A 22,081-nucleotide genomic window follows, 5' to 3' on the forward strand; every position below is an offset into this window, starting at 1 on the left:
TGGTGTTTGACGGCGGTCGGAAACATTCTAAAGGCTAGGCCCTTTGCCGGCGAGAACAAGGAGCTGCTTTCACAACCTGGCTGAGGCCAGGCTTTCTGCCAGCAGAAAAGAGTTTACTACATGCACAAAATGAATTTCAAAGACTTCTAATTGGATCATCACCCAAATTCACCTTTTCTAACTGCAGAAAGTCGAACAGATTGAAAATGTCTTTAGGAATTCAGCCTTTTGGAGCATAGCACATTTCCTGGTTTGTTTGGGGGTTTTTATTAAGGGATAATATCTGTTTGGCATTTCAGGTATTTCCATGCCAATATTTTTAGCATTTCAGCAACGTAAATTAACCTGCGAAGGAATACAGACTTTTTTTCCTAAGCAGAAAAAAAGCTTTCGCTTCTGTTGTCTGATGGAGAAACCTGCTGAAGAAATTGCAAACATAACTTTACTGCTGCCCCTTTCACCACCATCATGTCTTAAAGGTGCATTTTCAGTACTAAAGCGACTCTGGACTCATCTGTGTTTTAAGAACAGACATGTCAGACAAACCTCAATTCCCATTAGGCAGATGATGCACCGGGGCCTCACCCCCTGTTTATTCATCTTCAGTCTAATTCTTAATTGAAGTGCTATTCTTTTTTTTTACACTGAGGCTGTCTGTATCACTGATTTTCTTCACCCTTTTGTCCATTTAATACTCAGATCTCACTGCTCAAACAGCCCACAGACGTAGCAGGTACCATAGTTCTGTTGGAGTTGCAATTGGTTGTCGTTTTTCACAGACGTTCACTTATTAATTTTAAAAACTTGTGAGTAAAAGTGTAATTTGGAGGCATGTTCAGAAAGTTGGCTCTCAGCTTTACTTCCTAATGTTTAGATGGGCTTTTCAAATGGTTTTCTTGTTTCTCAGCATTATACAGATAAGACAAACTGCAAAGCAGAGGTCACTGGTTTTTTAACTAGCGTGGGGAACAATTACCAGTGAGTTAGGAAAAGGTTTCTACTGTGCTGAAGTATCTAATTGGAAAGTTTCTCAAACAGATGGAAGAGTTTTCTTCTTGTCTCCATGAAGCTGAGATATTTATTTGTTGTGGATGTAGGGAAGCAGCTTTGAGGGATGATATAAAACAGGAAATTGCAGAAAATACCTTTAACAAAGAAAACCACTGTTAGATCCTTGAACTTCAACCAACGGCGGTATAATTAAGGCTACTGGAAAGGCTTCTGTGATCACCATCTTCCTGTGTTCGTTTGTAAAAGACACTAATGTGCAGACCTGTGGCTGGACTGAACTGCTCTGACCACGGGGCAATTTTCAGTGCCCTGTGCAAGGTACCCGGAAGAATGTGTTCTTATGATAAACAAATGCTGCTGCGGGTATGTTCATGCCCTTTTTGGTTTTGCTGTAGTGCATTTGTTGAGTAGTGTTTGCCAATACTTTACTTCCTTTCACCAAATCTGCAGATCGAGCTAAAGGGCTTACTTTATAAAAGATAGCTGGCTTAGTTATGACTTCTAAGTGTCAGTTATCTTTCCTACTCAATGCTACTCAATTGGTTTTGAAACAAGGTGATTTTGTACTTGTCTGCCTTAAGCTGTTCTGTCTCATGTTCTTAGATATTATGTGTCTTCTTGTTTTGTCTGTGCTCGTCATTTCTCAGATTTACCTCTTTAACTACAGATGTGAAAGCGTCTCTTTTGCAATTTACATAAACAACAAAAGGCAGTTGTATTTCCCTTAGTTCTGAAACAAGCTTCCAGGATACTCTTCAAAAAAAAAAAAAAGAAAAAAAACCCCAAACCAAAAGAACTCCAAACCAACCAAAAAAAAAATCTACAAAAAAGAAACTGCAACAACTTATTTCTCTCTCAGTCTCTGACTCTGCACCTTAAGCAGGAAATCCTGGTGTGAAATTTCTTCACGAGTTCTCAAAATTTGACTGTATCATCTCACCTACCACAGAATTAGTATCCTAAAGAGCCTTCAATAATTCAGAAAAACATTCATTCCAGAAATGCTTTCAGCTATTTTGAGTCAAGCTGGGCTTCCTTGAACTTTTCTGTGTTTGAGCCCTCACTTTACATTCAAAGATCTAGCGTTATGACCACTCACGATTGTAGCTGTTTCATCTTTTTTCCTCTTTTATCAGGCTTTAAATGTTTCCCTGTTATCATTCCTTAAGGTGCGAGAAATCCAAGTGTCCCACAGTCTCCTGCCAAAACTGTTTGTATTCTGAGCTTCTTTTTGCACCTTTTATGGGTGATGTGTCACAAACTGTCATGAACCAATAACACAAATTAAACTCCATCCATGGCATCCATTACCTCAGTGCCTTTCCCAACACCGTTAACGTTGCATCTGAGCACGTCACAGTGTTGTTAGTGGAGAAGTGCAGCTATTCCCGCGTCAGAGATGGCCATGGAAAAATGATATTCTTAATTTAACAATATCCTTCTATACTCAAGAGAACACGTAAAAACTGGTAATTGCCTTATTTCTGTTTTTTTAATCCTAACACTAAACTTCCCTTTTGTTTTTTTTCCTACTAGATTATAAAATAAGCACAAAAGGGATGGGATCAACAACTAGATTTTCACTAGCTCAGATTCTACTGACTTGTTCTGCTGATTCTTTTATTTATCAGTCCGTGATATTGCTTTGTCTGCTCTTGCCTGTCATTCCCACCCTTTGCACAGAAATGGAGCTACAGATGGCACTTTGGCAAGGTAGCCCATGAGCCATGGTGGCATCACGTGTTGTTCGAGAAGGGTGAACTGCGAATGCATCTCTGTGGCACCGCTTGGTGCCCTCGCACGAGCGTCCTTTGGACTTAGTGTCTCAGGGTAATACAAAAATAGCATCAATTGCTCCTTCACTGTGTTTTTGACTTGCAGGAGCCATTTTCTGCTGCTTTCTGCTGCTTTTCTGATTGCACTACAGAACTCTCCCACAAATTCAGAGCGCCACTGTATAACTGAGTCTCCCAAATGGAGCGTTTATGCTGAATTCATCATCGTGGTGTCTGAGCATCTGTTGTATTTAAAATGAGAAAACAATTTAAATGTAGTGTTTAGTCAGAAAATCCTGCACAAATCCAGAAATTATGATAGGCTCATCTAATAGCCTTTTTTCCTATTCTCTCTTAAGATGTGACTTTTGTAGATGATGGATTGGGTCAATGCCAAATTACAGCTTGCAATGAAATTCTGCATCAGCCAAGACATAATCAACGTTACACATTTGAGTCTAAGACTTCATTTTGATCCCTGCACAAAGTAAATTGCAGAACAGCGCCATTTATTTATGTTTACCCAGCTCTTGCTCATCTGCAGACGTGAATGACAAGAGTGGTTGACTGGCAGGTCAGCCAGAAATATCCCATGTTCCAAGTAACCGGCAGTGGACGGCGTCAGCAATGACTGCCCTGTCAAAAACATCTCCTAAAGTCGCTGAGCAGTCAGCACCACAGACACAGCTCTGTACCCCTGGGGCTCAATTTGGATTATTCCATTGTGTTTCCTACTGTCTGCAAGAGAGTACCGATGACTGTGACACTTGCAACAGTCCTGGCAGCATCTGGGTGGCAGAAATCCATCACCTTTTGCATTTATGTCTTCAGCCTATCGTTTACTTAATTTTTTGGTGTTAGCACAAAGGTGAAGGGTCCTAATAGCAAAATCTGAGACATGCACAGCCAATCTGGCCTCTTAAACTGGCAATTTGTACTTTTTACTCTAGTCCTGGGGATGCCTAAACGAAACATCAAATTTCCATTTGTGTGCCTGCACCTAGAGAAAGCTATTTAAAACCTAAACCAGGTGATACTACTATTTTATGGTTTTTTAAGAATCATAACGTATACTGAAAATAACAGAGAGTGTTAACTACCTACCAGGGAACCCTGGGTAACGCTGACTGCTGATCACTATTTGCTGAACAGAGGTATTGCAAGTTAGTTCTTGTTACCAAGTGGTCTGATGAAGTGTTAGACACCATTTGCAGTTTAAGTGCTAAATCCTAACATATCGTTATATCTAGTAAAGCAGCTTTTGCAGTAAATACAGTTAACCCTAGACTGCATTTCCACTTTACTGCATGATGTGTTATTGCATTTCACTGCACATGCTTTTATACAACTATCTGCTCGGCAGCAGGAGAAAACAGAGTTCCTTCCTTGCATTCTTAGTCATTTAAGTAAAAAAAAATTATAATCTTTTTTTATTTATCTAAGATACAGTTGCTGGCATATCACTATAAATGTGGACGGCAAGCCTTTTAATTAAACCAGTATTTTATATGCATTTCTTTTAAATCACAAAATAACTGTCAAAAGCAGTTAAAAATACAACGACAAATCACATTTCCCAGCATCAGCGTAAGGAACCTCAGTTTTAATAGAGAGAACACCAAAGAGGGTTATAAAATTATTTCAAACAAATGGTTCGTTTTGCCCTTCTCCTTTATTATATTAAAATAAGTTAATCTTTTTAACTGATTTTAATCTTAAAACCATAGTAGTCTGCTGAAACGCTAAGTAAATTATTGGAAGTATAAATGGTCATGTAAAATTTATTTTACCAATAGCATAAGAGTACCTCATTGCTGTGGGTTTATACATAAAAAATAACAGCCAAGTAGCTCTATGGATTAGTTAATAAGTATGTGGGTAATACCACCTTGGCAGATCCTAACATCTCATCGTAGAGTACCCTGTGCGTGAGAAAAAGATGGGTTTGTTTTTCAAAGACAATTACTGTGAATCATAATTTCTGTCTTAGGAAACAGCATTCTTCTGAGCCCACTAACAGCCTAGGCCTCCAGCTGCTACTTTGAATAGGCTCCCTGGATGCAGAAAAAGGGGCTGAATTAACGTTCTTACCCTACTTGAATTGTAATGACTTGAGCAGGCCAAGACTATCCACCAAGATGTGAGAACTAAAGACGTACAATCCTGGTGCATTCTCGGTGCATATGGGTGAGCGGGTGTGGACAAACAATGTTTGATTATTCTAAGAATTCAGGAAAAGACAACATTAGCATCCAGCTCCAATTCCTAACCAGTTATGAAAAAAACTGCAATAACTTTTTTTTTTTATTTCTTGAATAGCGCCTGCGGTATTTAGACCTGCGTTAGCAACACAGCATAAAAATTCTTCATCACTTGCCAAAAATAGGGAAAAGTCCAGTGCAACACTGCCAGGTACTTGTCCCACAAAACAAGACAAACCAGGGCCACAGGTTGTGAGGAGCCCGGTGTGTGCTCCCACAGATGGTGCTGGACGTTTCCATGAAGCAGGAGGTATATTTAGTTTGATTTAAAACAAGCCTAAAAATATTTTGGTCAGCCGCACCAATTACACACCCTAGAAGCAGGGAGCCTTGGAAAAAAAACTCATTTCTTTCACAGAGTGAGGACCTCAGATCTCATATCTGTTCAGGTCCACAATATTAATACTATAAATGTGTCGTCTGTGAGACGACATTACTGCTCTTTCCAAAGGATTTTACAAGACCTTTAAGAGCACCTATATTTTAACATTGGAATATCAACTGCTGTTATCAATAGGTTTGAACTCATTAAAATTATTTTCCTCACTGGACACGTGCCATGCAGAAATTACATTTCTTTTGCTTTTTTTATTAAACTTTTGTTAAACAAAAATGTACAATTTTTTTTCCTTAATGAGATCTTAGCCACTTTTTTACAAGGACTCTGAATCAAAACAAACATTTAACTTGTCATTTTGAGCAATTTTATTTGCTTATGCTCCCTGCTGGGCTGGAAACATGCTTTGTGCTTGCTTTCCATCAGGTATCCCAACAGTTTATCAGGTAGCACAGCATAATACAAATATTATAGTTACAGATTAGCTGTTCCCTGCTGCCGTTCACTTTGTGGTTTAGAACCCTTGTCGTTTACAAATCAAAATGTTTATGCACTCAATTATAACACTTCCAAGTGAGAATAAAGGGTATTCCATTACTCCCAGAAGGATTGTGGAAACATTTGTTTGCAAAGTACTGCGGTACTCCAAATTCCCTCCGTTTCATGTTTCTCCGTTTCTCGCTGCAGCAGAACAGCTAACATTTATAAAAAGGGTTGTGGGACGCACACTAGGGGTGAGCTCTGTAATTCACAGAGGGCCTTTCTCCAAGTTAAAAAATTGCTACAAGTTTGCTGGAAATTGTCTCTAGAATTTTTGACACCCACAACCACCAACACAGAAAACTGCCTCCTCTTGCTAAGCCACAAATACCACACAGAAAACATCCTGAGATGCACGTTTTACCTGGGTGAAGGTAAAAAATAGGAAAATATCCTCAGGTGCACATTTTACCTGGGGGAAAGATCAAGAAAACCAGCAAAACTAGTTGCAGAGGAAAACCAGGACAAACAATATGAGTGCTCTGAGTACGGAGCTGAACCTTCCCAAAGACCACATTATTACCATGTAAACACACATGCACGTATGCTGGGAAAGGGAATTAGGAGGTTTCCCCACAGTGGCCAGAAGATGAGCCATAATATCAGCCTATCTAGATCATTTTGCCCCAAAGATACAGGCTGAGGAGAGTGTGCTCAGTAGATTAATCCTAACGTACTGTCAACATCCCCAACACCGCCAGCCTCAGGTGCCTAAAAAGTGCTGTGTCTGCTCCTGGTCCAGTGCACATTCTTGGGTGATGGAACACGGGCTCATTCTGGATTTTCATCAGCTAAAATAGAGTAATTAATCTTAATTCTCTTCTCCCTGAAAAATAGAACTTCTGTAGCTCGAGGAAAACAAAGAGCTATCAGTTGTTCTGTGGCAAATTAATCTTAAAGGGGGAATCTTCCAAAGAAAATCAATAGCTTATAACAAGATTCTGTATTGTGTTTGAGCCCTGAAACTCAAACAAAAATCAAAGGGTACTTTCGGCATTGTGGGTTTAATACAATGTCATCATTTGAAAAAGTGAGAGTTTCACATGTAAGTAATTTTAGTTATGGGTGGCTTCACCTTCATGGAAGATCCTCATAATATTTAATACAGACTGCAAGATTACATGTCTTTCAGGCAACTTTAAATAAATTATTCTCAAAAGAAGGAATTTAATAGGGAATTATAGTTTATATCCTGCATGCAATATTCTATATGTAAGACATCTTTATTCATTTGTACCTTTCTAAATTAGTCTGTTCCATATGAGATGTCTCTTTACATGGTCAATCTTTTTTTTTAAAAAAAAAAAAAAACCTAATGAATATAACCATGGTGCCATGGAAACAGCTTTAAAATTAATTTGGGTGCAGACAACTCTAACACAGAAAAAGTGACAGGTTTCAGAACAAAACAAAAAATAGCCCGTTTTCATGCAGCACAGGGATCTTTGAGAAACAATAATGAAAAGCGAGGGAAGAGGATCTTTTCAAACTGTAGCAAAGCACAGATCTCTCTGGCATATTCCCCAGAACAGTTCATTACCAAACTGAGACGTCCTAACATTGAGGTGGAATGGGACAGAGGAATCCAGACCTGCAGGAATGGGAAACTTGGAACAAAAACCACTTAAATAACTGGTAAATAATGGCAGAGTTCTCAGACAAGTCCTTTATTGCAAAGACAGTGCAATATGGGGTGAGAGATCATTTATAGAACAGCAAAGAACTACTCTAATTTCTAATTAGCTCAAGCCTGTTAACTCCTTCCCACTAATACGTACTTGACTGCCTGAAGCCCCATGTGAGCTTTACACAGAGCGATGTGTCTCTCTTTGACATCAGGACAGGTCTCCCTCAGAGCCAGGACGCTGTTAACTGCCAAGGGCCACGTTTTGGTTTGTTAGATAAACTAAATTAATCGAATTCATTGTTATTGTGGGACTTGGTACAGAAGGAATTCTAGTCCAAAGCATATTTCATCACTTATTTCCTTGGTAATTCACAAGTTAGTTTGGCTGTCAGAGTGAACGGTTGTACGTAAAAAGAAAAATATGTTACTAAGCCTAAAAATTTCAGTCCCCAGAACCATGATGGTCTCAAAGTTCAGTAGTACCACAAAGTGGTGACTAATGAGCTTATAACTTTCATGTGCTGTGGAGTAAATGCTGTCATTAATTCTTTACAAGACCTTTAGAAAACATACTGCGTTCATCCTGCTTCCTAGCTGTCAGAATTAGCAGATGACTCCGTTGGCTACTTTGACATTTTTACTTTTTTGCTCCAGTTTGGTTTGTTTGCTTGCCTTAAAAACTGCCTACTGTGTGAATTGTAAAAAGGTCAAGCAATAGTTCCCAATCCAGACAGGGCAAAAGTAATTGAAACGAATGCACGATAGCAGTAATTTTGACCCTTACCTTATTTTTTTGGCCTGTGAACTGTTAGCTGTAACAAGTAAAGCTGTGTGCCAAAGATCTTCTAATCTTACTAATGCAAATATTCTCTTTCCTTTCAGTTTCCACTACCGCTTTTTACAGCAGCACCCAAGCAATAAAGTAGCACTGCTGAGGGATTTGGGGGGGAAGGGGAAAGAGGACAGGACAATGCTTCACAGCTTTTTATATTAGGAAATCTCGTTAGACCTGATTCTGAGTAATTTACTTATAAGGAGAATACATTTTGCAATAAGGTCAGAGTGTAAGAAATAGAACTGTCTGAATACTCCCAGGGTTTGGACACATCATTTGTTTCTCAGCTTATCATAGACTGGAATAACAACGGTGTAGGTTACACAAATTCGGATGCTGTTATAAGTCATCTCACTAGCAGTACACGTGGTGGTGGATGTACATAGATTTGGATGGCAAAGAAAGGCTTTGTCTTTGAAACTTGGTTGTGCACTGCAGATCATGTAGCGAAGTCATTCTTGTAGAAAAATCCTTGCAATTGTATTTTGCTACTGAAGGAACAGACGTTTCGTTCATCCAAAGGACAAAGCCATCAGTGCAGGCACTAACTCCCACTGCAGTATTTTTTGGGGTGGGAGTTTCCTGATTATAAACACAAAAAGCACACTATGATGCAATTTCCTTACTAGCAGAATGAGAATTTGGCCTTTTCTAAAGTTAAAGAGTAGCAGACATAGATCAAGTTAATACTGATCTTGTTCACCATGTGTGTAAGTCCAGAAATCTCAGCGGACAGCCGTTAGATTTATGCCAGCACATGGAAGACACACCTGATTTTTTAAATACAAACGTCAGAGTGCTGCAATTCTGAAAATGCCAGAACAATGACCTTTCTCAGTTTTCAGATGTCAATTAGAAAAGTAAGTTATCTTTAGGCTAAATAAAGCTAACTACCCTTTCAAATTCTTGCAAGTACTTAACTGCCTCATGAGTTCATTAATGTTGTTCATCTTTCTTTTAAAAAAGTGAGGCTACAAATTGCGATATCAATGGTAACAGCGTCTAGTGATCCCAGACAAATTAAATACCATTGTTATTGGCAGGGCATTTACGTATACAGGGAGAGAGATGAACAGTGCCTTCATAATTTAAAAGTTCCAGCAAATCATAAAACTAAAAAGCAGAAGGAAAGCTGTAGGAGCTAAGGAGAATCCAGTTAACAATCATACAGCAAGTGCCTAACTGTAGGAGCTTTTGTAATGGAGTTTGTAAGATCTCGGGCCAACAAATATTAGTATTTTGAATTCTGCAAGTGCTTATTTAAACAGTTCTATATCCTTTTCCCATATGTTTATTCAAATATTTCAACCCCTGACTCCTCTGTGTTTGGCCTGAGGCTGAAAAGTACGGATTACTCGATGCCCATGGCAAGTGCTGTTGCAGCAGGGAAATGATGTCAACCCCTGCAGTGCAATTCATAACTTGATGTGGGTAAATTCACTTACTGGCAATTTAGAAGAAAACATGCTGGTGCTGTGCCAGTTGGAGCCAGATGGTGACTGAAATTATTAAAATCGTGTGTGCTGCAAACCTCTGAAAAATTGCAAAATATCCTAAGCATAGATGGGATCCTAATAAAAACCAATTGGTGTACAGAGAGTATTTGCAAACAGTGCATGGTATGATGTGCCACTGTTTAATTGCAATCTTTCCCTTCCCTGTTTTTTAGGTTCAACTAATCCACTATAACCATGAGCTGTACACAAATGTCACAGAAGCCGCAAAGAGTCCTAACGGGTTGGTGGTAGTTTCCATATTTATGAAAGTAAGTATTCAGTGTTATCAATACCCAATACATAGACAATGGACTTCTTTTCCCCTGAGTTGTAAATCTAGGAATTGGACTCATCACTGTACTGTAGCAATGGCTCTGATCTGCAATCCTGAGACAGCGCCATCATAGGACTGAACACGGGATCCCTACTCCCAGGCATTTACAATGTAATGGAAAATGAACAGGGATGAAAAAAAAGTATTTTTACCATAAACTTCACTCATAACACTACAATGGCTATGACAAAAGCTACTAATTTTGCAGATTTGGTATTTCTTCAAGAAATGTTATTCATTCGATTAAAAGTAAATTTTTCCTAGTAGGTTGAGTCCCTGGGAAAGGGGGGATATTTGTTTCTTGGAGACATGCTGATGTTTCAAAGTAAACTAAGTTTTTCTCTCAGTGTTAAGAACATCTTAAACTATCAAAACTGAAGAACGTTAAAAGTATATCTTTTAATATCTTCCATTTGACAGAGCTAGAAGAACACGTGAATATTTTGTCTTAATTTAGTCTCCATCCTGTTGCATTCGAGATGCCGAAGTTAGATCTATAAATTGCACCGATCTAGCACTGAACTCAATAGTTTACCCAAACCTCCCAAATTACACTGGAGAAATCTTTTCTTTCTTTTCATATGAAGAATGCATTTCCCTCGTAATGTTGTTCATATTGTACCATTATTTGTCTCTGTTCATCGGTCTAAAAAGGCATATATTTCTGAGTAAGTGCTTCATACCGAAATAGAAAGCTTTCATCATCAGACCTTACATACCAGATACTTATTAATTCCCTTTAGTACTCTCTAATCCCATTTCATAAGGTAAAGTTCCTGACAAAGCATTAACCTCAGAATTAAAATACGCATTTCACAGAGCATATTGAATAATTAGATATGAAAATTGCCCTTTTATACAGGTCTAATATTTGAGAAAGTTATTCAAGTTACCTTTTTTCATGCAAAATGTATTGTATTATGACCCAACAATCTGACTTGAATTTGCATGAAAGGATAAAATTGAAGCAAGCCTTGCAAAAGCCCAGCGTGTCAATTTTGTCTAAATAATGCATCGCGTGTGTACTTGCTGAGCTGCACACCTCTTGCAATTTTAGCAAAATTTTAGTATCTGCCTCACCACATTTTTCTCTAGGCCTTGCTCACTGGCATGAGATGTGTTCTATTTTAAATGCCCAAAGTAGTTAGAAAAACTTGTAAGTAAAGTAGTTACTGAATTTCCACAAAACCAAACTTGAGCTGAATTTTCCTGAAGGCTACTTGTCCAACAGAGCTGGATTACAGTTTGTCCAATAGCCCAGTTTTTCCCCTACATCTTAATTACAATTTTGGGGAAATTTTCCATTTTTAAAATAAATTGATTTCATTCTGGATAAATGCTAGACGTACAACAGCAGCATCCAGTGTCTGATGAAAAGAAAAAACCACATTCCATGCCAACTGAAAGATGGGCATGATATTAGAAAGCTAACTACAGAGTTACTAAAATTAATCCATTTAAGAGGAATACTGGTTTTTCTGCCAATAACAATTTTGCCCTTTGGATGGAATAAAACCTCTCAAGAAATTATCGTTGATAATCCACGAGGATATTGTTGATGAGGTACATACACCCTCCACACACACCCCAAAAAACCCGACACAAGAACGATGCCTCTAAGCCCTCTACCATTTTTCTCCTAGACCCTCTTGAGGTACGCCTGCGCTGATGCAGACTGAGCATGTTACGTGTACGTACACACGTGTGTCTACATAGATGTGAGTGTGGGGGTGTGAAACTTAAGGCATTTCATCCTTGTACATAAAACAAAGGGAAGACAGATTCTATTTGTAATCTAAATAGTCTGCTGCAAGGAAAGTATACTTCTCAATACATAGAAAAAAATAATAGAGTGCTGCATGGAAATCCTCCCTAATTACATTAACTACCTGCAAATCCCATCAAAGCTGTTGGAGAAGAAACCTGAACTCTTACCTGTGGTCAGGCGTTCATTTTATTCATCCTATTCTCCCATCCACGGTGTTTGGATTTATTTTTAGATACCAACTTTCTAACTATTTTTTTAAAAGAATATCGAAGTAACTATTTCATCTTCCCACAACAATAAAAGGCAGAAACAATTCGGAGGAGTTGCAGGAGAGAGAGAATGAGTGTGTGGGCACACACAGCAGCTACACCTCCACAAAGGAAAGGTTTGTGAGAAGATTTTGACATTGTACATTTTCTCTTCTGTAGGTATCTGAATCCTCAAATCCATTTCTAAATCGTATGCTTAACAGAGACACCATAACGAGAATAACATATAAAAGTAAGTTTCTTTTGATTTACTATGGCTAACAGCTGTTTGCTTTCAGGATCAAACAACGTCTTTAGCAATCCACTGAAACTTCCTTCTGGGCAAAAATTACAAAGTTTGCGTTGCCAGCAACTCTGCATGATAAACTTGGGAACTTCACAGATCTAGTGAGGTCATCAGTTCACCAAATGAATTTTGAACTTCAAAAGCTATTTTATGTTTCAACAAGCAATACATTAATGAAATTATACTGAACAAATACATATACTGTATTCACACAGAGTACTCAGGAGAAACTGCCTACTGTTAGCGATAAAAGTCACATGCAGAGCAGCCTGGATTATACCAAATCAAGTTATGTCAAGATGCTGCAACGGTAACTGTGGATTTAGTATTCATTAATGCTTTCTTTTGGAACAGAACAGTTGTCACATTTCTATTCAACTACTGCTACATTTAATATAAAGAGGTTATTAACAGAGCATATATATTAACGCTCAATAATTCCATATTCGTATATTGAACTTGTGGAACACTGGAGCTTAAATGCTAGTGAAAATTAGGGTAGGTTCAGAGGAAGTAATGAAAAATACATATATCTCAATGGAACAAATTAAATCGCTTCTCCTGAAAACCTTACCCCCTTTGTCAAATATTCTCTTGAATTTCAAGCAGCCATTAACATATTAAATTAAACAATACCATAATTTAGCTTTCAAAAATAACAGAGCAAACTGAGAAAATAAGGGAAGAACTGTAAAACTCAGCCTTCATTTGTTATTCTGTAAGCAATGAATTTTTCATAAACTTTGTATTTTGCTTTTATTTATGAAATCTGGGAGAGAGTTGTTCATGATGAGATTGGTTGAGAGGACTCCAGAATTTGGTTCACAATTCTACTAGGGTTTACCTCAGTTTACCACTCTAAATTAAGTATATTGTACTAAATATTCTACAACAACTTGGTGTTTCTCGGAAAATTTTGCATCTGAAACTCCAGAGATCTCCAACATGCATGCATTAAACTTCAACAAGAGTTACTGAACTTCAGGTTTATGATGGAAAATTGGAAAGTTTTTTATACGCATCCCTAAAGTATAGTCTGATATCTTTCCATAGACTCTATCCATCCTTTCCACCTCCCTGCAAAGCCAGGGTTGTAAAAATAAATAAATAAATAAATAAATTTTAATGGCTAATTGCCAAACAAGAAAGCACTAGAAAGATTCTGAGTCTTGCCATACAACACAGAATTTGAACAACAGAGCCAATCCAACCCGATTCTGAAGCAGACAGTTCCTAGTCCTCTCCTACAGCACACACTTTTCTTCACACTGACGCTTCTCTTGTTTTACCCTACAGTTAATGAATTTTGTTACGTTTTGGGGGCCTAAAAAGAGGTCTCTATTATGATAAAACTCTATCCTCCATAATGGCTATAGAAAGGAAGGCGACAGAGGGTTCCCCTCAGAATGTTTTTTCCAAATTCTTCTATCGGTATGAAATATCTCCTCTGCGTAGAAGCAGCAGAGGATTAGCCCCTTTTTTTATCATGAAATTTCACACTAAGATAAACACATACCATATGCTGCAAAATCAATGATTAACAGAACTGTTTTAATTTTCAACCGCTATTATCACTAACAAGTTTATCTGTTAAAATGAAATCCTTGATATAACACACATAAGATTTTGCAGGACACTGGGATTTCTTACTGTAGTAACAAGTATTGACTGGGAATTTTTTCGTGTAAATTGGGAACGTGAAAGCGTTATTGAAAGTAATTTTGCAGTTGTCTTGCGTGATGGATTATAGCATCATTGCTGAAAACTAATTTTACCTCTTACATTGCAAGGATTTCTATTCTGCCTCTAGCAGCTGGAGTTATTTAGCTTGTGCTTTAGGGGTCCACTCCTGAAGTCAATACTCAGCAGGCTCCTGACAAAATGACCAGTCCCAGCGTGCTCAACAGGAGCGTGGAGCGAATGATAAGTGGTGCAGAGGTTTGGTGTCAGGACAGTTAGAAACGTAACAAAAGTACTCTTCTGAAAGAACAGCAACTGAATTAAGAGCTATGCTGCGGCATGAAATTTCCATGGGCAAAACACATTAAAAGGAGAATGTCTGCTCCTAGATATTAATGGCTACACTGAAGTCAAGTGGACCCCAAGGAATTTTTAAAGTGGATTCTAAAGGCTTATTTTATTCCATTATCACAAGCCAAAGAATCTACTGTACACTAGTTGAAACAAGTGTTCTTTCAAACAAGCTTTAGTCAGAACCTATGTGAATATCTCTGAAGAAAAACTGCTTTGATATTCCTCTTTAATTACGACATTTGGGGGGATGAGTTAGCTTTCTTTCAGAACAGTTACACGACTTTAGCCTTCACTCAAAATTCAATAGGAAAATTTGGGCTTGTCATTGCCCACCAAATACTGCTATATGTTCAGATAGGCAGAAGTGCTGCAAAATTATGAGTTTCCTCAAATTCAACCTTTAGCTATATTATAGATAACGTGACCAAAGAAGGCCTATGGCATCCTAGGGGGTGCCTCAAGAAGAGCAGCAAGCAGGTCCAGGGAGGTCATCCTGCCCCTCTGCTCTGCCCTGGTGAGGCCACATCTGGAGTGCTGGGTCCACGTCTGAGCTCCCTGCTTCCAGAAGGACAGATGAAACTGCTGGAGAGGGTACCGCAAAGGGCTACAAAGATGATTAGGGGACTAGAACACCTCTCTTATGAAGAAAGGCTGAGGGAGTTGGGGATTTTCAGTTTGGAGAAGAGAAGACTGACAGGGGTTCTTATCAATGCTTATAAATAAATACTTAAAGAAGTGATGTCAGGAGGATGGGGCCAGCCTTTTTTTTCAGTGGTGGCCAGGGAAAGGACAAGAGGGAAGAGGCACAAACTTGAACCTAGTCCCATTTAAACATGAGGAGGAACTTTGAAGGTGGCAGAGCCCTGAACAGGCTGGCCAGGGAGGTCTGAGAAATGTTCAGAACCTGCCTGGACACCATCCTGTGCAGCCTGCTCGGACTAAATGATCTCCAGAGGACTCTGCCAACCCCTAACATTCTGGGATTCTGTGAGGTGAACAAAGTATTGTGATTTTAAGAGACTATCCTGAAAAAGTTTCAAGATTCAGACTTCTGGAAACAAGAGACTATTCGTTTCTGAAGGTTTGTGTTTCAGCGCATTCTCTGAAGGACTGAGCTCGTGCAGCTGCTGTCACGAGCAGTAAAATCTCAGGAGTCTCAAATCAGGCCCCAGGGAACCCTCAGGTATTCAAAATGAGTCTCTGTCAGCCTGGGTTTAAGTGACTTGCAAAGGCTGGTAAATGGAGAAACAGTTTCAGGATTAAAAAGCTGAGGATCTCTACATTCTTCACCCTGTAAATTCAATTCAGTGAGAAATGTACTTTCCCTTTAGTGGATTATATGATATGAACTTCCAAATCAAATGGATCTTCCTTCGTTCAGTAAATAAGATGTTCCCTATAAATACTGCTGCTTTAAAGAGAACATACATAGAGTTTTCTGTGAAGCAAACCTCACATCTAGCACAAATCTAGGGATAAAAGACTACTATTTCCACCATCTGCAAAGAAAATTTTCAGAGTCAAGGCCTTTATAAAAGTTAATATGAAATCTAATTTGTATAGAGGAGTTCATGAGCTCAGAAATCACCCTAAGGCACAAGCAAATCAAGATACACAGAATGTGGGCTGTAGATAGGAGTGATGCTGAGAATGCACTAAAGGCCAAATGGGTTTGTTAAAGGAAGTTTACTACTGGCAAGAGATCACACATGGTGATTCTGACCATTTTGAACTACAAACTTGCAATAAATATAAAACATTAAACTGTCGCTGTCTAGTGTTGGTGCAAATCCACTAGTTCTGTTTCAATTCTAGAATGGGAAACCTTTATCAAGGTGTGGGGAAAGCAGAGCTGTTCATGAGAAAAATGTTTATAATCAAATGCTTATTCAGTAGTCTTTTCCTGGGCCATTCTCTTGGAGACATGTGATTTCCTGTGGGAACATAACCCATATACAAGCATGAATAAATACTGCTTTTGCTTGGCCAAACTATTTTATTTCATTGTTTCATGCACTCCTATCTTCCCCTTTTCGTGAAGTCATATTTTCCTCCAGTTTCCCATTAACCACAACTGACAGATTTTGACATTTATCAGAATTCACTGTCTCTCCTTAAACACCCCAAGTGAAGACAGAGGCAACGAACCAGGTTTGTAATGGCTTCGCTGCTGGGGGAGAAGGTCACACATTTTGCAGGTGCTCAGTATGCAAACAAGGAAACCCGAGCAGGTGATCAGCAGCTCAGCAAGGCGAAGGAGAGCATCTCTCCTCAGCTTGAGAGCACTGGCATCTGTCAGGCTTGCCCGAACAAGCAGAACTGTACCCCACCCTGCTCCCACACTGTTACATGCCATATTCCACACCCTGGGAGTGTTGTTATGTTCTGAGAATGACTAAACACTGTAAATGCACAGACAGAAGCCCACATCGAAATAATGAATCGCATTCTCTATCAAAGCAATGTGAGGCAACTCCAGACCCCCATCGTTACCCCCACTAATACCAGCAATAAATGTGCTTCTGTATCTTCCATTTCATAAGTAGTGCTATTGTTAATAATGTGCCCTGTTCTGAACACAGATTAGTCGACTAGAATGTGGCACAGACAAAATATATATATGTATTATCCATATCCCTTGACTGTATTAACCTTCAGTTCGCTTTCCATCTCCTGGTAAACATATCAGGTCAAACTCTACTGTGTTTAAATCACGAGCCCAAGTGAAGTCAATGTGGATGTGAGAAAGCAGATTTGGTCCTCAGAGTCTGAAACTATCTATTCTGACGGACCCTGTGCCATTTGGAGCTAACACACCACTCTCCATGGATTATAATCTCATAAATAATGAACAGGATGTTCATGTGGGAAAGAGAGAAATGTGCAATGACTCACTGAAAAGAGGCACTAGCTTGAAAAAAATGCATTCGTTGTCATCTCATCTAGCTCTAGAAGAAGTGCCACTGCACCGCAAATAATATTTTTAATGAATAGGACACAGGTGTATTCAGTCATCTCTAGCTGTAAAAATTTAACAGCATTTTGAAATTAATACTATAGAAATGGTTTCATGCTTTTGAGGGGGTTTAGAAAGACTCTGTATCCCAGGCCACGGGCCAGCAAAGGCTGAACATGTTAGGAAAAGTGACAGTCAGCCACCTACACAACACTGCTAGTGCTTTCCCCTCTACTTGAGCGTCCAACTATACAGCATGACAATTACCCTGGCTTGAAACACAATAACATGTCAGAAGGCTGCATTTCTGACAAATTGGAAAGGATATGCTAAGATTATATTTTGTAAAATAATAAACATAGGTCAGATATGAAGTAGCTGTAACGCACTGGTCAGCGTAGTGTAAATGCTGCACTCTCATATTGACACTAACCAATCTGTAGCCACTAATATCACTACCCCACAAGCTTGTAGTCTGTTGGCTGTGCTATGTCAAAATAAAGAAAGGTCATATTTGCTGTGCCTTTGTACTTTAATTTTCTATTGCCCAAGACAGTACGCTGCAGCTTGTTTGCGTTGGGTTGGTTTTTTTCCACTATATAATATGAGACAACAAGCATTTTGCTCATCTAAGTTTTGTCCTTCAGCTATAATATGTTAAGTTCAAGTTAAATTACTCTTTTATTTTTTAGTTCTATTATGCTTCCTTGATGGTTCATATTTCTTTCCTTGGTTCCATTTACAATCTTTTCCCGATAGCCGAAAAAGATCAGAGAATCCAACAGAAATTCTAAATCACGTTGACTTCAAAGATGCACTTTCAACATTTTTTATTCTGAGCAGTATCTTCTTCTTTAGTTATACTGTCTTTCCTTGCCTTCCATTCAAATCAATGCCAGTTTGTCTTGTGTATTGAAAGGGCATTGTTCCTTGCCTGCATTTTAGCACTCACTCTGCTAATGAACCACACTGAACACCCTACATGCAAGTGAAAGCGTGCGAAGAGATTTCGTAACATTACGGCTCGTAACCAGCCCAGATTTCTCCAAGATACATGATAGCAGTAGTGTGTAAGAAGTGTGTACATCCATCCCTGAGTAGTTCCTATTAAGGAACTCCTACAGCCTAAGCTGTGGCAAGAAAATCTGAGCCCCAGTTTTGACAGCACTGCCAAAAATATCGTAGGGCCAGCAATACACAAGGGAAATAATGCACATAGTATAGAAAAGGCTGAGTTTTGAAAGGTATAACTATCTCTCATTATATTTTGGTGCATGTTCACAGAGTGAATTCTGTTGCAGAGGGATACCTCATTAATTCTCAGGGAGACCTATGATAAAAGCAGGGACCCTCGTAAACTGCTTTGGGTGTGCTTTTCCACCCCGATTTTAGTATTCCGAGTGAGCTGGCGCTGCACCTACCCCCACTGTGCACATGAAAGGCCAGCAAGCTTCATTGAGCAGCTTTATTATCATGCATTAACCTTAACTTCCTCCTCTGGTAGAAGGGCAATTAGATTTTAACCCTCTCAGCCTTCCCAAGGCTTTGTTGAGCAAAAACTGTTACTCACTCCAAAATATTGTAAGTCGGCATTCTGCAAAGACTGCTGCATCCAAATCAATAACTGCAACCTCAAGGAGCTTTTTAACTACAATTCTTAAATGTTACTCCAGAGTTTCACTGTGAATGCTTGCGCTAAACTCACAGGAGTGCGCATGGGCATCTAAGAGGAGAACTCAACCCAAGCAGGATTGCTGAGTTCCTGTTACTTGTTCTTGTCTCAGGTGACAATGATGTTCTAGAAGAAAGACTGTGCATAAGAAAGGTGGGATTTTTTTGGTGAAGATAGAATTCTAACTTCATTGTTTTCCTTCTTTATTCTCCAGATGATGCATACTTACTACAGGGGCTAAATATTGAGGAACTTTATCCAGAGACGTCTAGTTTCATTACATATGATGGGTCAATGACAATTCCCCCCTGCTATGAAACAGCAAACTGGATAATAATGAACAAACCCGTCTACATAACAAGGATGCAGGTAAAAAATAATTTTAAAAAATACTCTATCTAGTATATTTAAAAAAGAATATATTGCATGTATCTATTTGTCGCTTTACATACAAAATTAAATTCAACCTTTTGCTGTAGGGATCTCTGCCTGCAACTTATACAGTTTGGAAAAGCACTGAAGAGGTTTCTTTGCCGAAATAAAAATATCAACTATTCCAAGCTCCCTATGGTATCTATACACACACATATACTTTGAGATGGGTCCCATCTTCACTCTGGTTTTGAACCAAATGCTTTTCAGCAGTCTCTTCTAAACTTTATTACTCTATGACTAGAATAGATATGTGGGCATTCTAACAAAAGTATAGCAGTGTTGTACAGAAGTAAATGAGGTTATTAAGTATAACAGAGGCCGTTCTCGGGTGAGAAAGGAAGAGAAAAATTGCGAGTGACACTTGTGGCCGTTTAAGTAGATGGCACATTAATGTGACAGAGATCCATTCCATCAGGGCTTCTTGAAAAAAGTGAGCTAGTGCTTTTCATATAGAGTAAGACATCAGGATAGACATTGCAAATATCTCCAGAGAAAACAGATTGGCAAATTGAAGCCCCCATTAAAAATAAACAGGGTAAATTATGGAAAATAGAACATAATTAATTTCATAATCAAAATGAGTGAAAAAGTCATAAAGACTATATTTCTGTATGACTTGCTTACAATCCAAGGCCTAACATCAGAAAACAACAAATTTAATACCAAGTGCAGTCTTCTCAAGAGCTTCCATGAGCGAGTTGCCTATGGAGCTGTGAGCTGAACTAAAATCTATTCTCTTGCATACTAGAATCCCGAAGGAATACTTGAATCACCATCTGCCTGTCCCAAGCATGCAGCAGAAGCAATCTGGCTTGAGAAATGAGATGAGGAGTGACAAAACAACCCTAAACATTACTTTGGGATTTAAAATCATATTAACATTGTAAATAGGATGGCTCTTAAAAGCCTGAGAGATGTTTTATCTTTGTGATATTCCTTCTGTCCAGTTTCGTCTAGATGCAGAGAAAGCACTTTGTTTCTTTTCTGAATGGGCAGTTTGGGAGAACAACACAGCCCAGCACAGGCAAACATGCAGGGGACTTCAACATTCTCCTAGACGCAACTTTTTCAGTTCAGCATTACATCCAAAACAAGGATTAGAATACTTCTAGAGTCTGTGCTAGGACCTATGGATTATAATCTCACGATACGTACTCCTTGTCATGCTTTACTGGTTAGTTACATCTCTGTGATTAGTGCTGCAAATTGACTTCATGGAATATTTACTAATTACACTGTGTACTCAGGCTGGAAAAGTAGTGCACAGCTCAGGCTTTCCTTGGAAGCTGTTAAAGGTTTTCAGTGTGTTAAACTCAGCTAACTAGACTTCCCCATTTAAGCATTAAATGCCACAACCAAATCTCTTGAATTGTACGCTGACATGGAAAACGTTTTCTTTTTACATTTTTAAACCAAAATATTTTCAGGGTTTCCAGTTTACAACTGCAGGTTTTTTCATTCCCCCCTCCCTTCAGTTCCCTCTACAATGTCTGAGAGGTTTTGGTTGACTTGAACCAATTACCATGCTTTTAGCACACTGAAAATCCTGAGTGATTTAGTAATTCCCTCTCTGCTGATCCGTAAAACCATCTCAGAGTCTACCACAGGAATAGTACAGACACAGAACAGACAGGATCGAGACAGACCTGTTAACAGGGAGAGGATTTCACTTTTTAGCATCATTAATTTCATTACTCCAGCAGCATGATTGTCAGTTATCCTTTCCATCCTGACTGGCCATACCTGATTCTTGAGCACCATCATCCAAAACTCTTGTCTTCTCAACTGGAAGCTACAGAAATAGCTACAAATCTTCGGAAATTAGCTCTTGTTATTCATCAAGTGCATTTTCTCTGCACCGGCTGCTGCCACCCAGTACTATGGATTCCATTTGTTCCCTGATCAGCCAGGGACATCTCACATCATTTTCATTTACTCTCTGCTGAACTAGTTACTTTTGTTTAAAATGGGGCTCAGAAACAAAGGACCACAGAAGAATCGATTTTACGTCATTAACTCTTTCAACCCACCTCCGACTGCCAGTCACTGAAATTGTTTAACTTAAGTAGTCTGTTTAATGGTGTTGCATGTTGTTTGCTTACAGAAAAGACCAGTACTAAAAATCCTTGTTTTGTATTTTGTATAGATGCATTCTTTACGACTGCTAAGCCAGAATCAGCCATCACAGATATTTCTGAGCATGAGCGACAATTTCAGACCAGTCCAGCCTCTCAACAATCGATGTATCCGAACTAATATCAACTTTAGTTTACAGGGAAAAGATTGTCCAAACAATAGAGCACAGAAACTACAGTATAGAGGTATGTTCTACCTCCAGAATAATTATTTCTATGCTTCCACTGAGCTCTTTTCTTTGAGAAATCCAAGTGCATAACAAAGCTTACGAATAAAAACAGATGAAACTCCAGATATGGGAGACGAACA

General features: G+C 38.8%; 1 protein-coding gene across 1 annotated transcript in view; it reads left to right on the forward strand.

Annotated features, from left to right (window-relative positions):
• CA10 (carbonic anhydrase X) overlaps positions 1-22,081 on the forward strand; it is a 59,236-nt gene that overhangs the window by 35,812 nt on the left and 1,343 nt on the right. The window contains exons 3-6 of the mRNA XM_009878156.1: positions 10,056-10,151; positions 12,413-12,485; positions 19,416-19,570; positions 21,783-21,957. Of these exons, the coding sequence (XP_009876458.1) occupies positions 10,056-10,151; positions 12,413-12,485; positions 19,416-19,570; positions 21,783-21,957 (499 nt within the window). The remainder of the gene's footprint in view (positions 1-10,055; positions 10,152-12,412; positions 12,486-19,415; positions 19,571-21,782; positions 21,958-22,081) is intronic.

The sequence above is a fragment of the Apaloderma vittatum genome, unplaced genomic scaffold, assembly GCF_000703405.1.
Source record: "Apaloderma vittatum isolate BGI_N311 unplaced genomic scaffold, ASM70340v1 scaffold19151, whole genome shotgun sequence".
NCBI classification, from domain to species: domain Eukaryota; kingdom Metazoa; phylum Chordata; class Aves; order Trogoniformes; family Trogonidae; genus Apaloderma; species Apaloderma vittatum.